This window comes from Hemicordylus capensis, chromosome 3, assembly GCF_027244095.1.
Source record: "Hemicordylus capensis ecotype Gifberg chromosome 3, rHemCap1.1.pri, whole genome shotgun sequence".
Classification (NCBI taxonomy): domain Eukaryota; kingdom Metazoa; phylum Chordata; class Lepidosauria; order Squamata; family Cordylidae; genus Hemicordylus; species Hemicordylus capensis.
In genome coordinates this window covers 359,005,685-359,027,890 of record NC_069659.1, presented here as the reverse complement: position 1 = coordinate 359,027,890, position 22,206 = coordinate 359,005,685, and the positions used below count along the sequence as shown (strand labels likewise).

General features: G+C 50.4%; 2 protein-coding genes across 3 annotated transcripts in view; one reads left to right on the top strand and one right to left on the bottom strand.

The window, feature by feature from the left end:
* The window catches only part of ACAP2 (ArfGAP with coiled-coil, ankyrin repeat and PH domains 2), an 85,655-nt gene that overhangs the window by 2,159 nt on the left and 61,290 nt on the right, over positions 1-22,206 (top strand). For both annotated transcript variants that reach the window (XM_053305622.1, XM_053305621.1), the window contains exons 2-3: positions 17,952-18,009; positions 21,520-21,639. In XM_053305622.1, coding sequence (XP_053161597.1) covers positions 17,952-18,009; positions 21,520-21,639 — 178 coding nt within the window. The remainder of the gene's footprint in view (positions 1-17,951; positions 18,010-21,519; positions 21,640-22,206) is intronic.
* Positions 1-22,206, bottom strand: part of LOC128349411 (D-beta-hydroxybutyrate dehydrogenase, mitochondrial-like) — a 196,840-nt gene that overhangs the window by 152,121 nt on the left and 22,513 nt on the right. The window lies entirely within an intron of this gene.

Sequence of the window (22,206 nt, the reverse complement as noted above, 5' to 3'; positions counted from 1 at the left end):
CCTTCCCCGCAAGTGGAGTTGTTGAAAGGGACAGCATCCTCTGTACGTGGGCCTTGGCTTGCGGGGGACCGGTTTAGGAGAGCCGCTTCTGCAGGCAACTGCCGGCGAGGGTCTCCTGCCTCTTTCCCCAGCCCGAGGAGGAGCTTGGGGACTTGCTGCAGGCTTTGGCTTGGCCTTGGCTGGTCCTGAGGAAGGGTGGATTGGAGCGGTCCTCTTTTGCTTTGCCTGTGTGACTCTTCTGAGACCGGAGAGGTGGCCCGGGGGGTGAGAGAGACTGCGGCCAGCTTCCCTTCCCGGTGCGGGCGTATTGCATCTGTGACTGAAATGGATGAAGACCTGAAGGCTGGGGGGGGGGGGGTTGCCAAGTGCTCTGGCGCTGGGCAAAACGTTGGTGGCTGGAGACATCTCCGGCCCCGCAAGCCTGGATCCTGGCCCTCGGGCCCCTTGCAGGGCCGTCCCAGGCGGTCTGGCTCTGCTGGAAGGGCGGCTTCCCCTGCCAAAGTCCAGCCGTTGGCCCTCTGGGCCCAGCCCCCTCGGTTTCCTGCTGACAAAGGCCAGCGGAGTCATGCAAGGAAACAGGCCTCAAGTTCTGTCAGTTGGGCCAAGGACGGATATCAAATGAAGAAGTTGCGCTAGGGAGGGGCTCCCAGCAGCAGCAGCAGCAGCAATTTCTCCCTGTGAGAAATGAGCGGCTGCACAGAGGTCTGTGTGCCCGTTTATCGAGTGCAGAGCAAAGCCGCCATGTGTGTGTGTGTTTCCTGGGGGCTGCAAGAAGGGAGATGCTGTCTGTGCCGGAAGACAGAGGCTGGAGACTTCTCAAACCACCTTGTCCTCTCTAGACTGCAAAGGCCCTCAGGATCAGCTCTATAAGAAGCAGGAGCTCTGTCCGGGGAATAGGTCAGCTGCAAGCGGTGAAGCTGCTTAGTAAATGCCGTCAAGCTTGCTAACGATTTCCCATGAAATCGCAAAGCGTGGGAAGGGACCATGGAGCTCTTCTAGCCCAAGCCCCTGCGCAGAGCAGGAAACTGCTGCAGCATCCCAGGCAGAAGGTCTCCCAGCCTGCTTGCAAACCTCCTCCAGCTGGGGAGAGGCTACCACTGCATGAGGCAGATGGTTCCACCGTCACACATCTCTTACAGTTGGAGAATTCCTCCTAGTGTCCAGCCTAAATCTGCTTCTTTGTAATCTCACCTGTTGGTTTCAGCAGAGAACAAGTCCACTCCTCGTCCTCTGGGACGGCCGTGGTGACAGCTCTCCTCTCTCCCCTCGGCCCCTCTTCTCGCGGGTAAACAGACCCAGCTCCTTCAACCTTTCCTCATAGGACTTGCATTCTAGATCCCTCACTGTCTTTGGTGCCCTCCTCTGAACCTGTTCCACTTCATCAAAGTCCTTCCTCAAATGTGGGGCCCAGAACTCGGCCCTGGATTCCAAGTATGGTCTGACCTGCGCAGAGTACACCATGCCACATAGCAATAGCACTTACATTTATATACCGCTCTATAGCCGGAGCTCTCTAAGCGGTTTACAATGATTTAGCATATTGCCCCCCAACATTCTGGGTACTCATTTTACCGACCTCGGAAGGATGGAAGGCTGAGTCAACCTTGAGCCCCTGGTCAGGATCAAACTTGTAACCTTCTGGTTACAGGGCGGCAGTTTTACCACTGCGCCAACCACATGTTGGACACTGATGTCATAACATAAGAAGAGCCCTGCTGGATCAGGCCCAAGGAAGCCCGTCCAGTCCAGCATCCTGTCTCACACAGTGGCCCCCCACCAGATGCCTCTGGGGAGCCCACGGGCAAGAGGGGAGCGCAGGTCCTCGCTCCTGCTCTTGCTCCCCTGCAACTCGGATTCAGAGACATTTTGCCTCCGAGGCAGGAGGTGGCCTATAGCCACCAGACTAGTAGCCATTGATAGACCTGTTCTCCATGACTTTGTCTAAGCTCCTTTTAAAGGCACCCAAGCTAGTGGCCATCACATCCTGTGGCAGAGAATTCCATAGTTTAATTACAGGTGAAACTCGGAAAATTAGAATATCGTGCAAAAGTCCATTAATTTCAGTAATGCAAATTAAAAGGTGAAACTGATATATGAGACAGACGCATTACATGCAAAGCGAGATAAGTCAAGCCTTAATTGGTTATAATTGTGATGATCATGGCGTACAGCTCATGAAAACCCCAAATCCACAATCTCAGAAAATTAGAATATTACATGGAACCAAGAAGACAAGGATTGAAGAATAGAACAATATTGGACCTCTGAAAAGTATACAGTGTACTGTGCTTGATTGGCCAGCAAACTCGCCTGACCTGACCCCATAGAGAATCTATGGGGCATTGCCAAGAGAAGGATGAGAGACATGAGACCAAACAATGCAGAATTGCTGAAGGCGGCTAATGAAGCATCCTGGTCTTCCATAATACCTCATCAGTGCCACAGGCTGATAGCATCCATGCCACGCCGCATTGAGGCAGTAATTGCTGCAAAAGGGGCCCAAACCAAGTACTGAATACATATGCATGCTTATACTTTTCAGAGGTCCGATATTGTTCTATTCTTCAATCCTTGTCTTCTTGGTTCCATGTAATATTCTAATTTTCTGAGATTGTGGATTTGGGGTTTTCATGAGCTGTACGCCATGATCATCACAATTATAACCAATTAAGGCTTGACTTATCTCGCTTTGCATGTAATGCGTCTGTCTCATATATCAGTTTCACCTTTTAATTTGCATTACTGAAATTAATGGACTTTTGCACGATATTCTAATTTTCCGAGTTTCACCTGTATGTGCTGTGTGAAAAAGTTCTTCCTCTTGTTGGTCCTAAGCTTGCCAACCTTCAATTTCATGGGATGACCCCTCGTTCTAGTGCTGTGAGAGAGGGAAGGAAATTTTCTCTGGCCACGCTCTCTACTTCATGCATAATTTTATACACCTCAATCATTTCTCCCTGTAGTTGCCTCTTTTCCAAGGTAAAGAGCCCCAGGTGTTGTAGCCTAGTCTCCTAAGGAAGGTGCTCCAAGCCCCTGATCATCTTGGTGGTTCTCTTCTGCACTTTTTCCAATTCCATAATGACCTTTTTTAAATGTGGTGATCAGAACTGCATGCAGTACTCCAAATGTGGCCGTACCATAGTTCTGTATAAGGGCATTATGATATTAGCATTTTTATTTTCAGTCCTCTTCCTAGTGATCCCAAGCACATAATTGGCCTTTTTCGCAGCTGGTGCACATTGAGTCGACATTTTCAACGAGCTGTCTACCACAACCCCAAGATCCCTCTCCTGGTCCGTTAATGACAGCTCGGATCCCATCAACCTATATGGGGTGTTTTGCCCCAATATGCATCACTTAACACTTGTTAACTGTGAACCATATTTGCCATTTTGTTGCTCACTCCCCCAGTTTGGGGAGATCCTTTTGGAGCTCCTCACAATCTGTTGTGGATTTCACTACCCTAAATAGTTGAGTGTCATCTGCAAATTTGGCCACCTTGCTACTTACACCAACTTCTAGATCATTTATGAATAAGTAAAAAAGCAGTGGTCTCCGTACAGATCCTTGGGGGGCCTCTCCTTCTTACTTTCCTCCATTTATACTTATCCTCTGTTTCCTGTCCTTCAACCAGTTACTAATCCAAACATCAGCCTGTCCCCTTATCCCATGACTACTAAGTTTACTCAAGAGTCTTTGATGGGAAACTTTGTGAAAGCTTTTTGGAAGTCCAGGTATACCATGTCAACTGGATCACCTTTATTCTCGTCACACTCTCAAAGAACTCCAAAACATTGGTGAGGCAAGATTTTCCTTTACAGAAGCCGTGCTGGTTCTCTTTCTATATCTCTTTTCGCCTCCCTTATTGTCTCCTTGCATTTCTTCTGCCAGAGTTTGTGTTCCTTTATTTTCTTTTCATTTTGGCAGGCCTTCTATTTTTGAAGGAATCCTTCTTCCCCTTTATAGCTTCCTTGACTTGCCTTGTTAGCCATGCTGGCATCCTCTCAGATTTGGTGATGCCTTTCCTCCATTTTGGTGTACATTCTAACTGGGTTTCTAAATGCCATGCATTCTGGAGCAAAGTGACTCTCCTGATTTTCCCTTCCAGTTTCTTTTCACCAAACCCCTCATTTTGGAGAGGTTTTCCCCCCTGAAGTTCAAAGTTTCTGTGTTAGATATCTTTGATGATTCTCTCCTTGCATGTATGCTGAATTAGGAGGAAAGGTCTATCAACGGCTACTAGTCGGAGGGCTATAGGCCACCTCCAGCATCCAAGGCAGGATGCCTCTGAGTCCCAGTTGCAAGGGAGAGAGGGCCTGCCCTCAGTTCCTGCCTGTGGCTTCCAGCGGCATCTGGTGGGCCACTGTGCGAAACAGGATGCTGGACTAGATGGGCTTCCTTGGGCCTGATCCAGCAGGGCCCTTCCTATGTAATTTGATCACTCTATGGTCACTGTTTTCCTAAATGTTTCACGGCACTCTCCTTTTTGTAGAGTTTCTATCCAGGAATAAGTGTCCCACTGGTTCTCCCTGTTGCTCCATGTTTCCGTTATGCCTACTAAATCTATTTTTTTAAATTAGCAACAAAGCACTCCAGCTTGCCCATCTTGGCTCAGAAGCTTCTGGCATTGGCATATAAGCACCCATATGCTGAACCTTTTACCTGGTGTGTGCTGTCTTTTTTCTGGCCACTTGATCTCTTTGACCGGCTAGCACGTCCTTCTGTCTGCTCTTTAGTTGGTTCTACTCTGTCCCCTTCAGCGTTTACACTCTCACATGTTAAGGGATGGCATTGGCTGAACCAGATACGGCCCAGCTCCGGTTGGCTCTCCTCCAGGTGTCCTTTGGAAAGCTGCCCTGCAACCTTTTTTATCTTAAGAGCCAGCGGCCTGGTTCCGTTTTGGCTCCATCCAGAACAAAGCCTTGTGGTACTCTGCTTAATCCCTCATTCCAGGAAGATGCAAAGTGGGTGTTCAGCAGTTTTTCCTTCTCTCTGTCACTGGTTACCGTTGCGCTATCTTCCCCAGACAGGCCGCCCTGCTTCCTTTACCTTCCTCTTGTATTGGACATATCTGTAAACCCCCTTTTCGTTGTGTTTTGATATCCCTTTCAAGGCTCCACTCCTTCTGAGCCATTGCTTTCTTGACACCATCCCTGTGGATTGGGGCCACTTGAGAACATCAGAACAGCCCTGCTGGGTCAGGCCCAAGGAGGCCCATCTATTCCAGCACCCTGTTTCACACAGTGGCCCACCAGATGCCTCTGAGAAGCCCGCAGGCAAGAGCGGAGGGCAGGCCTTCTCTCCTGCTGCTGTTGCTCTCCTGCAACTGCGGTTCAGAGGCATCTTGCCTCCAAGACAGGCGGTGGCCTTTAGCCACCAGATGAGTAGCTATTGATAGACCTCTCCTCCATGAATTTGTCTCTTTTAAAACCATCCAAGCTAGTGGAGATGACCACATCCCATGGCAGAGAATTCCAGAGGTTAACTATGGACTGTGTGAAAAAGTACTTCTTCTTGTGGGATGACCCCTGGTCCTAGTGTTATGAGAGAGGGTTAGTGTTAGGAGACCCCAAGATCCCTCTCCTGGTCAGTCACTGACAGCTCAGACCCCATCAGTGTATATGTGAAGTTGGGTTGGTTGGTTGGTTTTTTTGGCCCCAATATGCATCACTTGCGTACTTGTTAACATGGGCAGCCTCTGCCCTTTCGTTGCCCACTCCTTGGTGATTGGTCTCTCCTTCCGTTTCCGATGCACGTCCTTTGTGCTTCTCAGCTGCCCTCTGTGCCATCCATACTTTCTGCTTTCAAAAGGTGCAGATGACGCGGGGGGTAATGAAATTGTTGGCTTCTCTGTGATAAAATAGTGTCTAAGTGTACTTTGAAATAATTATAGACGAAAGTAAGGTCTAGTTGGGAGAGGCTGCTTATCTGTTGGCGTCACTGTTGCACTGAGTTCTGCTCTTGTTGCATCTGATTGTGCTGAGAAGCTTCTGCTTTCTGAACTGGGAGAGGATGGGGGAGGCCAAGCAGGGCTGCCCGAGAACAGGTGGACTCTGAAACTGCTGAGAACCGTCTTGGTTGCAGGACACTTCTTGCCGCGACTCAGCACAATCCTGCCACATGCAGCACCCACAAACACCGCTTAGGGACTGCCTGCTTGAGTTGCCCACAGATGCACCAAACTGACTTGAAGGTCAAGCCCCCCCGCCCGCCCCCCACTTCCGGCTCCAGCCCGTCACTTGCAGCTGCAGACGGCTGAGCAGACATTGAGGCCTCTTGCTTTGCAGGAGGCCTTTTGAGTCACTCACGAGGGCCACCCCATCGGAGAGCTCTCTGGAAAACAGAAGGAAGAAAGTCAACGTTGTATTACTGGGGAAGTTTATCTGCTGGTCTCCATGAACAAAAAGTGGCAGGAAGCAGACACAACACTCACTGCCGCAGGGGTCGATGGGCTGGAACCATCCAGAAGAAGGGGCCAATTAAATCGCTGTGTTTCATTCCCTCTTTTGATATTTTCGAATGTATTTATTTTATTATTTATTTATTCGATTTCTAGACCGGCCTTCCAAAAATGGCTCAGGGCAGTTTACACAGAGAAGTAATAAATCAATCAGATGGTTCCCTGTCCCCAAAGGGCTCTCAATCTAAAAAGAAACATCAGAGAGACACCGGATGCTGTGCAGTATTGGCAGCGAGAACCCTGAGTGCTGTAGAGTAAGAGGGTGGAAAACCCGTCCACTTCCAGCAGAACTGGGTGCTTCTCACTGAGGCCCCTTTCCTCCGCTTCCAGCCCCACCCCAAGAAAAGAGAGAGAATCTGCTCTTGAGGGGTGAAGGGTGTCCTGCCGCCTGCTGCCTTGGTGCGAGGAAGGGAGGAGGAATTGGGCAAGCCCCTTCCTCTTGAGCAAGTCGACCTACCGGCCACCTGCATTCGATGCCGTTTGCAGAGAGCGCAGTGGCTGAATGCTGTTGCTTTGTCCTGGCAGCAGGGCCTTGTCATCCTCTAAGGGTTTTAAATATTGTGAATTTTTCGTTTTAAGCAGGTTTTTTTGAGTTTTGATTGATTTTAATGTTTTTTAAATTTGTATTGTTGTTTTCTGATTGTGAACTGCCCCGAGACTTTGGTTTGGGCCGGTATATAATGTATTAAATTAAAAAAATAAAAATGATGGTTGCCCCCCCCCAGTAGTTACAAGGAATTGTCCGTGTCCATCCAGATTCATCAACTTAGAGCACTGGCTGCTTTGAGCCATTAGCAGAGCTCGGGGTGCCCTTCGGCATGAGCCCAGAGGACAAGGAGGTCCCTCTGTGGGGCTGGCCAGTCCCGGCCCCCAGTATCAAGCCGCCTGCAAGCGCATGAACCCGGATGCTGAATGACAACAGGAAAACGCATCTTGCCTACCATTGTTGTCTTCCACAAAAGAAAGCAACCTTGCAGAAGAGGTTTTCTGTCAAAGCTAGGCATTTTAATAGACGAGTAGATAGAGGCTTCCTGCAGAAAGCGAGAGCAAAGATAACTTAAAGGGGACATGCTTGCTTATTGCAAAAGTCTCTGTGTCCCAATGATTATGCTTTCGTTTCCAAAAGCGTTGAGTGCAGATTTCCTTTTGAACCAGATTATTTTTGAGAGAGAAACTTATAACCATGTTTTAAAAACATAGGTTGTGTGTATTTCATTCTGTGAGTTTTATCCACTCTGCGCACAAAAAGTCAGAAGGGGTAGCTGGGTGGCTGCAACCGTGCCAGGGTCTGAGGGCATCGGCTCCCTTTGAAGACGAGGCTGGAAGATCGCTGGCACTTGAGAGCAGAAGGCCCGTCTACGAGACTCCAGCACCCTGTTCCAGACGGTGGCCCACCAGATGCCTCTGGGAAGCCCAAGAGAGGAAGGCATGCTCCTTTCTCTCTCCTGCGGTCGCTTCCCTGCCACTGGGATTCGGAGGCATCCTCCCCTCTGAGCCTGGGGCTCGCCTGGAGCCATCAAGACTAGTGGCCATGGATAGACCTGTCCTCTTTGAAATCGTCTGACACCCTTTTTAAGCCATCCCAACCGGTGGCCATTGCCACATCCTGTGGCAGAGAATTCCATAGGCTGATTGATTGATTGATTGTTAAATTTATATACTGCCTTTCATTAAAAACCACATGGCAGTTTACAGCAAAAATTTAAACACAAGATGGTAAAAAAGACAATTAAAATCTTAAGTGAAAAATATTAAACAAATCTGATTAAAAATAATTAATGGTCTAATTATGTGTCTAATTATACACTGTGAAAAAGCACTTCCTTTAGTCAGTCCTAAACCTGGCAATCAATTTCATGGGATGATCCCTGGTTCTAGTGGTATGAAAAAGGGAGAAAAAATTCTCCTTATCCACTCTCTCCACACCATGCATGATTTTATAAATGTCTATCCTGTCTCCCCACAGTCGTCTTTTTTCTAACCTGAAGAGGCCTCAATTCTCTAGCCTTAACTCACAGGGAAGGTGCCCCGAGTCCCTGGTCCTCTTGGTTCCCCTCTTCTGCACCTTTTCTGGTTCTATAGTATCTTTTTTGAGATATGGTGACCAGGACTGTACACGGTACTCCAGATGTGGCTGCACCATAGCTTTGTATATAAGCATTACAATATTAGCAGCTTTATTGCCAGTCCCCTTCCTAATGGCTTCTGGTATGAAATATGTCTTTCCCCTCGCTGCATACTGAACCAATATTTTCAATTAGTTGTTCACCACAACCCCAAGATCCCTTGCCTAATCAGTCACCAAAAGCTCTGACCCAGTTGGTATATGGGTGGTGCTGGGGGGGGGTTGCCCCAGAGTGCATCACTTTACACTTGCTAACAATGAACCACATTTGCTATTTTCTTGCCCACTCACCCATGTTGGAGAGATTTTTTCGGAGCTCCTCGCAAGTCTCTCTTGGATTTCACTGTCCTAAATAGTTTGGAGTCATTTGCAGAGTTGGCCACCTTGTTGCTTACCCCGACTTCTAGATCATCTATGAACAAGTTAAAGAGCACTCGTCCCATTACCTTTCCATGGAGGTCCGCGCTTCTTACTGCCCTCCATTGTGAAAACTGTCCTTTATTCCTACCCTCTGTTTCCTGTTCAACCATGTACCTGTCCCCTTATCCCATGACTGCTAAGTTTACTCAAGAGCCTGATGAACTTTGTCAGAAGCTTTTGAAAGTCCAACTGGATCACCTTTATCCACATACCACAATCCAAACCTGTCGACCACAACCTAAGATCCCCTTTCTAGTCAGTCACCGAGAGACACCTTTTAAAGTGGTAAGAACAGCCCTGCTGGATCAGGCCCAAGAAAGCCCATCCAGTCCAGCATCTTGTTTTGCACAGTGGCCCCCCAGATGCCCCTGTGAAGCCCACAGGCAAGAGGTGAGGGCATGCTCCCTCTCTTGCTGCTGTTCCCCTGCAACTGGTATTGAGAGGCATCTTGTCTCTGAGGCTGGAGGTGGCCTCAGACTAGTAGCCACTGATAGACCTGTCCTCCATGAATTTGTCTAAGCCTCTTTTAAAGCCATCCAGGCTGTTGGCAGCTGTGAAAAAGGCCAATTCCATGCTTGGAATCATTAGGAAGAGGATTGAAAATAAAACTGCTAAGAGAATTAAGTGCCGTCAACTCTTAGCGACCACACAGATAGATTCTCACCAGGACGATCTGACTTTAAGTTGGATCGAGTCCGTCCACCTTGCTGCTGGTCGTCCTCTTCTCTTTCCTTCAACTTTCCCCAGCGTTATGGACTTCTCAAGGGAGCTGGGTCTTCGCATAATGGGTCCGAAGTATGAGAGTTTGAGCCTGGCCATTTGTGCCTCGAGTGAAAATTCTGGATTGATTTGTTCTAGGATCCATTCGTTTGTTTTTCTGGCTGTCCATGGTATCCTCAAAAGTCTTCTCCAGCACCAAAGTTCAAAAGCGTCAGTACTTTTTCTGTCTTGCTTCTTCAAAGTCCAGCTTTTGCATCCATAGAGTGTCACGGGGAAAACCATTGTCCGAACGATTCTAATCTTTGTAGGTATAGACACGTCATGAAATCTAAATATCCTTTCCAAGGCCTTCATTGCAACCCTATCAAGTGCTAGTCTGTGGCATATTTCTTAACTACTGGATCCTTTACTGTTGATGGTTGAGCCTAAAAGGCAGAAACTGTCCACCTCTTCAGTGTCTTCCTTGCCAATTCTGAGGCTGGTTGCTGTACCCGTTGTCATTAGTTTAGTCTTCTTTACATTCAGTCGTAGTCCCATTTTTTTCACTGTGCTCCTTGACTTTCATTGCTAGAGCTTGCAGATCATCCGCATTCTCAGCTATCAGAGTGGTGTCATCAGCGTAGCACAGGTTATTGATGTTTCTTCCTCTGACTTTAAAACCACGCTCATCTTCTTCCAATCCAGCTTCTCTCAGTATATAAATTGAATAAATAAGGAGAAAGTATACAGCCTTGTCTTACTTCTTGGCCAATCTGGAACCAGTCTGTTTCACCATGTTCAGTCTGGACTGTGGCTTCCTGCCCTGTGTATAGGTTTCTCATGAGAACAATTGAGATGTTCTGGCACACCCGTTTTCCTGAGGATATTCCACAACTTGACATGGTGTGTCAAGGTACAGGGAGGAGAGCTGGTCTTATAGTAGCAAGCATGACTTTGTCCCCTTAGCTAAGCAGGATTCACCTTGGTTGCATATGAATGGGAGACTAGAAGTGTGAGCCCTGTAAGATGCCTCCTCGGGGGATGGAGCTGCTCTGGGAAAAGCATCTAGGTTCCAAGTTCCCTCCCTGGCATCTCCAAGATTGGGCTGCGAGAGATTCCTGCCTGCAGCCTTGGAGAAGCCACTGACAGTCTGTGTAGACAATACTGAGCTAGATGGACCTATGATCTGATTCAGTATATGGCAGCTTCCTATGTTCCTATGACACAATCAAAGGCTTTTTTGTAGTCAATAAAGCACATATTGACTTCTTTTTGGTATTCTTTGGCTTCCTCAGTTATCCAGTGTGCATCAGCAATTATGTCTTTTGTCTCTCAGCCTCTTCTGAAACCAGCTTGAACAACCGGCATTTCCCTTTCCACATAGGGCTCTAATCTGTGTTGGATGATCTGGAGCATTATTTTGCGAGCATGTGAAATTAAGGATATTGTGTGATGGTTTTCACAATCTGTTCATTCTCCTTTCTTTGGTATCGGTATGTAGACTGACCTCTTCCAATCCCTTTAACATGGCAGTTTTTCAAGTCTATTCCTCATGCTGGTCGCTGACCGAAATAAAGAGATCTTTCTTTCTTTCTTTTCAAGTCTATGCTCCAACAACTGATGCAGAAGAAGAGGAAGTTAAGAACATACAGTGAGGGAAATAAGTATTTGATCCCCTGCTGATTTTGTCCGTTTGCCCTCTGACACAGAAATGACCAGGCTTGGGTGCCACTCAGAATTAAGTCCAAGGTTGCCTTCTCTCTGGTTGGTTCCAAGACCAACTGTTCTAGGGAACAGTCATTCAGCGTATCTAGAAATCTGACCTCTTTGTCATGACCTGACTATTTGAGGGTAATTGAAGTCACCCATTATTACATCCCTGCCTCTGTTTGACGCCTCCCTGATTTCTTGCTGCAACTCCCAGTCACTGTCAGCATTTTGATCAGGAAAGTGATAGCACGTCCCCAGTAGCACGTTCCCTTTCAGGCCTTGTATTGTCACTCACAGGGTTTCTGTGGAGGACTCCAGTCCACCTAGGTTTTGTGCCCCTCCCTGTCCTGTCTATAGAGTTTATATCCAGGGATAAGAGTGTCCCACTGGTTCTCACTGTTCCACCATGTTTCTGTTATGCCCACTATGTCTATTTCTGTGTTAGCAACAAGGACTCCAGCTCACCCATCTTGGCTCGGAGGCTTCTGGCATTGGCATACAAGCCCCTATACGCTGAATCTCTCCCCTGATGTACGCTATCTTTCTTTTGACTCTTTGACCAGCTGGCACAGTCTCCCGTCTGCTCTTTATGCAGTTCTGCTCTGTCCCCTTCTGTTCTATCTGAATCCTTTGCACCCTCGCACTTAAAAGGATGGCTTTTGCCAAACGGGATACTGCCCAGCTCCCATTGCCTGTTCCCCAGGTGTCATTTTAAAAGCTGCTCTGCAACCTTTTTGATTTTAAGCGCCAGCAGTCTGGTTCCACTTGGTTCAAGTAAAGTCCGTCCCTTTTGTACAGGCCTTGCTTGCCCCAAAATGTATCCCAGTGCCTAACAAATCTAACCCCCTCCTCCCGGCACCAACGTCTCATACACGTATTGAAACGCCTCAGCTCTGCCTGTCTCACTGTACCTGCTCATGGAACAGATAGCATTTCTGAGAATACTACCTTGGGGGTCCTGGACTTCAATACGCTACCTATCAGCCTAAAGGCTTCCAGGACCTCCCGACTACATTTCCCCACATCGTTGGTGCCAACGTGCACCACAACAGCTGTCTCCTCCCCAGCACTGCGTAGGAGCCTGTCTAGACGCTGCGTAATGTCCGCAGCCTTCGCACCAGGCAGGCAAGTCACCGTGCGGTCAACACGCAGGTCACAAACCCATCTCTCTATCCCTCTAATGATCGAATCACCACTACAAGGAGGCCCCCACCCCCCAGAGGAGTATCCCCTGTGCGAGAGGATCTGGGCTCATCATCCGTGGAAGGGGTCCCTTCTAAAGGAGCATTTCTCTCTTTCTCAGACCGATGTCAACCTTGCCCAAGACCTTCATTCTCCCTGACAGCAGAGGAGCTACCAGCCCTGGAGTGTGATGCCTCTACCATGTCCCTGAAGGTCTCATTCGCATGCCTCTCTGTCTCTCTGAGCTTCTCCAGATCCGCCACCTTGGTCTCAAGGGAGTGTATTTGTTCCCTGAGAGCCAGGAGCTCCTTGCACCGAGCACACACCCAGGACTTCTGCCCATGGGGCAAATAGTCATACATGTGGCACTCTGTGCAATACACTGGAAAGTGCCCCTTCCCCTGCTGACTTTCTGTCTTCATACTGTTTTTGTTGGCTATTTACAGTATTTAGAGATAGTTTAGTAGAAGTAGTTTATTATCTGTTTATTATTATCTGTTTGTTAGATAGTTTATTAGAAGGATAGACCGCAGCTGTAATGGACAGCTATTTAACTGTCCAAACAATTGATGAGTTTTATGCTCAGGTTCAGTCTGAAATTGACAGAACATGCAAGCAAGATGTGATGCTGGTGGTTGGAGACTGGAATGCCAAAGTTGGAAATGGTAAGGAAGAAAACACAGTCAGACTGAACGGCCTAGGAAACAGAAATGAAGCAGGAGAACGACTTATTAGTTTCTGCCAAGCCAATGATCTCTTCATTGCTAACACATTCTTCAAACAACCAAAGTGTCGCCTGTACACATAGACATCACCAGATGGAGTACACAGAAATCAAATTGATTACATTTTTGGTGCAAGGAGGTGAAAGAGCTCAGTTATAACAGCAAAAACGTGGCTGGAGGCTGATTGTGGAACAGATCACAAACTGCTCATGTGCAAGTTCTAAGTCAAGCTAAAGCGGAAAAACAAAGCTATCCAGTTTCCATGATATGATATTGAGAATGTACCTTCCATTTTCAAGGAGAATATCAGGAACCGCTTTGAAGTTCTGAACCTCATTGATAGGGAACCAGAGGAACTGTGGAATTAAATCAGAGAAGTTAAGGACGAATGTGAAAAGAGACTGCCAAAGACCAAGAAACAGAAGAAAGCAAAATGGATGTCAGAACAGATGGTGGAAATTGCCCAGAAGAGGAGAGAAGCCAAAAGAAAGATAAAGACCTCAGGAAGGAACTTAATAGGGAATTTCAGAAAGCTGTTAGAAGAGACATGGAACAGTACTACGACGACATCTGTAAAGACCTTGAGGATGGAAATAGACACGGAAAAAGAAGGAAGATTTTCCAAAAGATCTCTGAACTCAGAAGGAGGTTCCAATCTCGAGTTGGTATGTTAAGGGATGCCAAAGGACAGATAGTAACTGATTCAGAGAAGGTCAAACAGAGATGGAAGGAGTATACTGAAAATCTGTACAGCAGAGCTGTCAACATCCATGATACCCTAGAAGATATTCCCTATTGCAAGAACCTCTAATACTGGAAGATGAAGTTAGATCAGCACTCCAGTCATTACCAAGTCGGAAGGCTACAGGAATTGATGGAATAGCTACAGAAATATGGCAGGCAGCAGAAGAAGAATCAATCAAGGCTCTAACCAAACTATGCCAGCAAATTTGGAGAACGACACAGTGGCCAACAGATTGGAAGAGGCCAGTCTACATACTCATACCAAAGAAAGGTGGTTGTCTTAGGCACGCTTAAATGTTTATAGAGCCTTTTGCAATGCCCTAGGGAGGGTGTGCGTAGGCTGGTGTTTATTTTAATTACATTACAGGCAGACAATAATAGAACAGTATCAGGAATACACAAAAGCACACTCACCAAAGAAATATAACTCCAACACAACAAACCTTCCCCAAGATTAAACTTCCTGAAACCATAATCCCTGGCTCCTTGCCTTGAACTCACCAAACGCTTGATGAGAATTCAAGCTAACAAAGTCCCTTCTTCTTGGCTGAGCCCTGGAGTTCACCAGCCTGTCAGTCAAGACAGGGTTCACTTCTGGTTAACTCTTTAGAGGGCGCGGCGGCTGATCACTACACCCCACCCCCCTAAATCATATTATATAGAGTGTTTTCCCCCGCATCAAAATGAAGTGGATGGTGGCAGCCTACTGTGAATCCCTTACAGTCCAGGATTCACCCCAGTGAACACCCCTCTGGCTCTGGTAGGAGTGATGACTCAAGGGTTTAGACAAATACATGGGGGACAGGTCTATCCATGGCTACTAGTCTGGTGGCTATAAGGCCACCTCCAGCCTCAGAGGCAGGATGCCTCTCCATCCCAGTTGCAGGAGAGCCACAGCAGGAGGGAGGGGATGGCCTCAGCCCTTGCCTGTGGGCTCCCCAGAGGCATCTGGTGGGCCACTGTGTGAAACAGGAGGCTGGACTAGATGGGCATTCTTGGGCCTGATCCAGAAGGGCTGTTCTTATGTTCTTAAAAATCATCACAAATGTTTTGCAGAAAAAAGCCAGAGAGTACCAGTTTATCCCTTTGGAAATGCACACACATGCAGAGCAGGGATGGAAAGCTCCTTAAAATCTTTGCCTTGTTCACATCTGTGCTTGTACCATTTGTCCATGTCCTCCAGAAACTGGATTGCAAGTATTTTGTCCACCCTGAACCTGGTACTCTTGCTTCTTAATTATACCCGTGAATACACCCATGGGTTGTTAAGCAAATCAACTTCTGTAATGGCTTCAAGAGCCATAATAAGAGTTATACTACTAGTTATATTTTGGGGAGCTACTGTTGGCTGACAGTCACTACTCTCAGTGTCTGTGTGGTCGCTAAGAGTCGACACCGGCTTGGTGGCACTTAATCAACCAATCAGCTGTCGGCTGAGTTGCGCCAAGGAGGAGGATATGCTGCCGTGGTCAGTCAGACTCCCATCTCAGGCAGGGTGCTGCAAATATGCACGGAGAAGTTCCCTCTGTATTGTACCCGACACAGTGCAGCTCCACAAGGGGAGGGGGCCCGTGCAGCAGCCGCCGCCGTCAGCCCGGCTCCCCGTGTGCCCACATGCAGAGCCTGAGACGGGCCCGTTGGACTCGGGTGTTGCAGCCCCCGCCACCGAGCCCCTGCTTGAGGCCGTGCCCTCGAAGAGTCTCCAGACACCCTGCCTTGGAGGCTTCTGGCCCTTGCCCAGGAGGTCTGGGCGGGCCTCCGCCTGGAGTCGGATGGTCCTGCGCTTCTTCAGGGCTTCCCAGAGAGCATGGAAGGAGCTAGACTCTGTTTCTGGTGCAGAGATCTTTCAGAAGCCCATTCTGCTCAGAGCAACTGGAGAGGGTGAGATTTTCCAGGAAACCTTATTTACTGTTTAAGTGGCATGGAATGGATTGCATGTGGCTGCCTTTGCCAGTGACCGCTAGGATACTGACACGTGCCTGCTCCGTGAGTTGCGTCTGCTGAAGGAGACCCTCGGCCTCCAAAGCTTTTGCTAGAATACGTGGAGGAGCCACAAGAGTCTGTTGTTTTGGCTGTAACTCGCATGGCTGCTCCCCTTGAGGTTGCAACACTTACTCGGTGGTGGTGGTGGTGGTGGTGGTGATATGCTCAAGGACAACATTATTAGAAACTTCAACTCCATCTCAAGATGGATTGACAGCGCTTTGTTCATTTACAGGATTTCTATTTCTGTTATGACCAATACTTCTATAACCCCTTTCAAAAAAGAACCGAGATGGTTCCCGTCTCAGAAGCGGCGCCAGGGGGACACCAGCCACCGTGGCAGGGAGGAGCCATTCTCCAACCCAGCTGCCTGTCCCAGGAAAGGAGGAGGCCCTGCCAGGACTCCAGCCTGTGGGGGCTGTCTGCACCAGCAGAGCCCAGTGGCCCGGCTGTGTGGTGGCCATGCTGGTGGCCTTGGGCTAGGACCCCTCTGGGGGAGGCCTCCTTGTGCCAGCTCACTGTCTTCTCGGGAGGCCCAGAGGGAGCTGCAGGGGGGTGGCCGGGACCTGGTCCTTGGCAGGGTGTCGTGTGCTGCCTCTGTCTGTGATGAGATGGCTTGATTTGATTTGGTTTTACATTCTATATCCCGCTCTTCCTCCAAGGAGCCCAGAGCGGAGTACTGCATACTTTGAGTTTCTCCCCACAACACCCCTGTGAAGTAGGTGAGGCTGAGAGAGAAGAGACTGGCCCAGAGTCACCCAGCAAGTCTCATGGCTGAATGGGCAATTGAACCCGGGTCTCGCCAGTCCTAGTCCAGCACTCGAACCACAACACCACGCTGGCTCCTTTGCTGAGGCAGGGAGGGCGCCGGCTCCCCAGAGCAACTTGGCAAGGCGGTTGCAGTGGACTGGGAAGACAACACCCTGCATGGCTTAGCCCCCCTTCATACGTGGCTGCAGTGGGCATACAGGCAGAGCCAGCCGGAGGCGGGGGAAGAGCTGCGTGGCAGGCACCCTGCCCGTGTGGCAGCTCGCCCTGCTGCCGGAGGCTTAGGCTGGCAGGAGAGGCAAGTGGGACCTTGTTGCTTCCAGGATGCGTGCTCTGGAAACCACCCAAGAATGCACAGAGCAGCCTTGCCCAGGAAACGATGGAGTCCTCGCGTAGGTGTTTCCCTGGAGAGATTTGGCACCATCACGCCTGGTCGGAGGAATGCCACCTCTGTGCTCTGGGGTCCAGGGACGGCCCACTCTGTGTTTGTAGGCGCTGCTGCACAAGTCCCATTGGGTGCATTTTTGGAGTGGGGAAGGCTCCCTTTGCTTGTCCTTGAGGCAGTGCTGGCGCTGTGCAGTGTGCTTGGCATTTATCTTCGCGGGACTAATGTGTCACTCTAAGAATAAAGGTAAAGTGAGCTGTCGAGTCAGTTTCGACTTCTGGCACCCACAGAGCCCTGTGGTAGAATACAGGAGGGACTGACCGTTGCCTCCTCCCGCGCAGTGTGAGATGATGCCTTTCAGCATCTTCCTATATCGCTGCTGCCCACTATAGTATCAGCGGGGATTCGAACTGGCAACCTTCTGCTTGTTAGTTGAGCATTTCCCCACCGCGCTGCTTAAGGTGGTCGTTCTAATCATACTGACCTGGAAAGACGTCACGTTGAAACAGCTGAGACTTCCCAGTCCCGGGGGAATGCCGAGTGTCCCCAGCCCCCTTTTCCTTTGAGGCCTGTCAGGACAGCGCCTGGCCCTTCCGTCCTTCCCCTGAGGAAGGAGGCTCTGATCCCTGCAGCGGATCTGCAATGGTTGGTTTGGGCGCTACTCCCTCTCCTATCGGCGGCTGTATCTTCACGTTGAAGTCTATGTCTTGTATGAACTATCATCCCTATTTTTCTGCTCCACCTTTGTAGGGCTGCTCTGGAAGACGTTGAAGGCGACGTGACTGAGCTGGAACTGAAGCTTGATAAGGTGAGGAGCCTTCGTCTGGCTCGTGGGTCCCCCTTTGGCAGACCCCCCCCACCCAGGAGCAGTGTCTGGGGGGCAGCCCCATCCAGGGGCGCCCACCGAAAGCAGGGTATTTGCTCTCAAACACTTGTCAGGCTCATTAATCTTAAATTACATGTCCTTCCTAAGTCTGTTATTTATTTATTTTATATTTTATTTTATATTTTATTTTATTGTGTTGGATTTATATATCGCTTTTCGTTAAAAGAATCTCGCAAGTGGTTTACAATATAATTAAAACAAAGCATAATTAAAATACAAAAGTACAGATAATATAAACCTAAAAATATCTCTCTTTAAAAATTACTAACCCATTAAAACAATATTATATGAAATACAAAGCAGCAGCAGTAAAAATAATACTTTCATATCAAAACCTGGGTGAAGAACCACGTCTTTACTTTCCCCCTGAAAGCTGTCAAGGAGACTGAGCGGATGCCAGCTGGGAGAGCCGTCCAGAGCCGAGGGGCCATGACTGAGAAGGCCCTGTTGTCCCGCGTGCTTGACAGCTGAGCCTTGTGGAGCAGAGCCCCTTCGGATGATCTTGGCAGAAGGACCCCTTGGGGGCAGGTGGTCCAGTTTGGAAACCTCCCGTGCTGCGATGCTGCCGGCCTTGCTCGCTTCGCCTCAACTGACACCCTCTTCCTTTCTGTCATCTCTTCCCAACTGGAGGCTGAATCCTCCAAGCCTCTTATGCAATTCCCGATTGCGAGCTGGCTGCCGGGAGAGCAACCCAGTGTGCCCTTGAGTATGCCTGGCTCCCGTTGAGCGGTGGCCTCGCCTGCCTTCTCTAGTCTGGCCAGCAGAAAGAGTGGTATGGGAGAGAGCCCGAGAGTGCACCTTTCCCCATCGGGGCCAAGTGCCTCTCCCAGAGCCGCAGGCCAGAAACCCTCCGGGTTGGGCATGGGGGAGGCGGGGTGTCCATTCTCCCTGGGGCATGCTGAAGGCTGAGACCCCCCCGGCGGGGAGGCCTTGTGGCGTTGGTTGGTCTGAAGTCACCCTGCCCTTGGTTGGCTAGTCTCTGCCGACCGTGACTGGCGAGACTCTGCCATCCTGCAGGTGGTTGCATGCAGCAGCCGAGGCAGCCTTGAGATTCAACTGCTGCGAGGAAAGGGGGCCAGGGTCACACTCCCCTCTGCTCCCGTGACGGGGCCTGGCTGTGAGCTGCGCGAGCCAGCTTCCAGATCTGATGGCCGGCCAGTGGGTGGCTCTCGGCAAAATGCCTCCCACTGAGAAAGCTGTGCTTGGAGCAGGACCGCCCTACGCCGGGCCCTGCACCACCGGCCTGGCTGCCCCTGAGATCCCCGGCAAAACTCCAGGGGTTGGCTTTTGAGCATGAAAACCCAGAGCAGCTGGGCCCGACCCACTGGCCCTGGCGAGGCTCCAGGGGGGAAGATCCCTGGGGGGAGGGGAGGGGAGGGGGAGGATCTGCCGTGGGAGCAGCTGTGTGTGTGTGTGTGTGTGTGTGTGTGTGTGTGTGTGTGTGTGACACCGCTGCAGCTGCTGCGCCCCCCCCCCCCCCACGTTGCTACCAAGTCCAGGGTGTTGGTTCTGCCCTGGCATTCCGCTCTCCCAGACTGCTGGTCTGAGCTCCCCGGGGGCTTGGCCTTGGCCTTGGCCGTCTCCTGTTCCTGCTGCAGAGGGCCTGTCATGGGGCCCTTCCCGGCAGCCGGATGCCTTGCTGTGGTGGCGGCAGGGAAGAGAAACCCAAGCAGCCCCTAAAGGACCGGGCAAAGCGGGGTCCCTCTCACCCCAGTGAGCACCCGCTGGGCAGAGGGGGATGCCTCCCCGCCGTGGCTCTGGTTGCCTCCTGGCGGAACAGTCTCTGTGTCGTCTTCCTAGCAGCAGCAGCTTCTTGTCGCCGTGCGCTGTGGGAGAGGAGGTGGAGGGCTGCTTGACGAGTCGGTGCCAAAAGCCTGGCCACTGCACGGCCCGGCCTGCCACTGCCTGGTGATGGCCAGGGCTGCTCCACTGGGCGCTGCAGGTGCCAGCTCTGAGCTCCTTCGGGGCCCCCTTCTCGGCCGTGGGTCTGCCTCCCTTGGCCCTAGGGCAGCCCCTCAAGTTGGGTTGGCTTGAGTTGACCAGATGCTCTTCATGGGCTGGGCTGGGCTGGCGGCGGCGGCGGGGGGGCATAAAAGCCCCCACCCTCTATTTTTCTGTGGAAAACTTTCCATTCCTATTGTTTCTACTTGGCTACTTGAAAAACCTTTGAGATATAGTGAGGGGGAGCTAATTAGTGGAGATCCAAAAAACACCGGTATAAATAGGTCAAATAACATGCCAGATCATATCACAATCTATTTAGGGCATCAGGAAGATTTGTAGAGTAACTTCTTTTGAGGGGGGGGGATTGCAAATGTTCTGCAAATGAGGGCAAACTTGTATGGGATTTTCCCGGAAAACCCATTTTATTTATTCATTCGTTTGTTCATTCATTCATTCAGTTTATATACTGCCTTTCCAAAAATGGCTCAGGGCGGTTTACATCAAAGTAAAACCAATTAAAATCAATAAACAATTTAAATCAAAACTATAAAAATAGCATAAAACTAATTAACAGTTAAAACATTTAAACAGTTGAAAACCCCTGGAGAACCAGGCCGAACACTTAACAGCAGTTAAAAACAATTTACAACAAATTAAAAGTCTTGGAGGGCCAGGCCAAACAGAGAGGTCTGGAGGGCTCTCCTGCAGGCCAATAATGAACCCAGATTTCGGATTTCGGACAGGAGTGCATTCCACAGCCCAGGAGCGGCTAGAGCGAAGGCCCTCCTCTGGGTTGCCGCCAGACGATCTGGTGGCAACTGGAGACGGACCTCCTCGCCTAGTAAGATAGATACTTATTCTGCTGGTAAGTAAGGCTGAGCAGACATCCATCCAGTAGCAGTTGGTTCCCAGGAGCTGGGGGCGGGTCAAGGAGGCAGTTCTCATTCTAAGAGTGAGGAACACCCCAAGTGCTGCAAGGTGTTGGCCCGGGACAGGGGTGCACACAGATGGGCCAAGAAGCCTGGCTCTGTGCAGGGCCCCCTTGACCCTTGTCCGTGTCAGCAGCCGGCTCGTGAAGGCAGCTCCTGTTGTGTGCCCAGAGGGCTGCCGGGGCCAGGGTGGGGGGAGTGGATGCTGGCCTAGGAAGAAGAGAGGCTAGCAGTGTTGGATCCCGGCACGCTGTTGCCGAGGAGAAGACGAACGAAGGGACTGGAAAGAGGGGGGCTGTGACTTGACCCGGGTGGGGTGGGGGGGTCCTCCTAGTGACTGATGTCCATGTGTCCATCTTGGCCAGATCGCAAGAGACTCTTCCCCCGGCAAGATGTTGGGCTCTGTGGGCTGAGGCCATCGTTACTGGGCAGCCACCCGCCTCATGTGGTCCTGGCCTTACTTGGGCCCATACTTGCGGGGTGGGGGAGGAGGGTGTGGCGTGTTGGCCAGAGAGGGGAACTCGGGAGAGGCTGAAGCCGGCATTTTCTTCCCTTGCAGCTCGTGAAGCTCTGCATTGCCATGATTGACACAGGCAAGGCCTTCTGCGTAGCAAACAAGCAGTTCATGAATGGCATTCGAGACCTGGCCCAGTATTCCAGTCAGGACGCCCTGGTGGAGGTGAGTGCGGGATGCGGGCCCTTTCCTGAGCTGGCCTGAACTGGGCATCTAGAGTGGCAGCGTTGGGTGGGGGTCTCAGCTGGGCCAGGCAGCCCCTCGGAGAGCCAGTGGCCTGCCCAGAGTGCCAGTTGGCTTCCACATGGCCCGGCGCCACGGGGCGGGTGCGGGGGGAGGCCTTCCTCACGCCAGGAGGGAGTCCATCGCCTTTGCAGCCAGCCCAGCCCAGCGCGGAACTGTTTCTAGCGGAGGGAGTGTGGCTGGGATTGCACTGGCCTTCCCTACGTTAAAGGGGGGGCTCACCCACTGGGTCAGGGTGGGGGCAGCTCCTTTCCCCCTTAAATACTGTGCTGGGGAGGTAAGAGACAGAGGGCAGCAGGCGCCACAAGCCAAAACAAAAATGGCAGAGGGAGCTCTGCTTGGGGCAGAAGACGCCCTGTTCATTAAATTGCCCGAATGATCCCAACAATGTGTGTTGAGACCAAGCCTCTTCTTGGAGGGCTGAGATGAAGAGTGTAATTGGGGAGCATTCAGGGGACGAACGGCAGCCCCCCGCAAGACTCTGCCAGC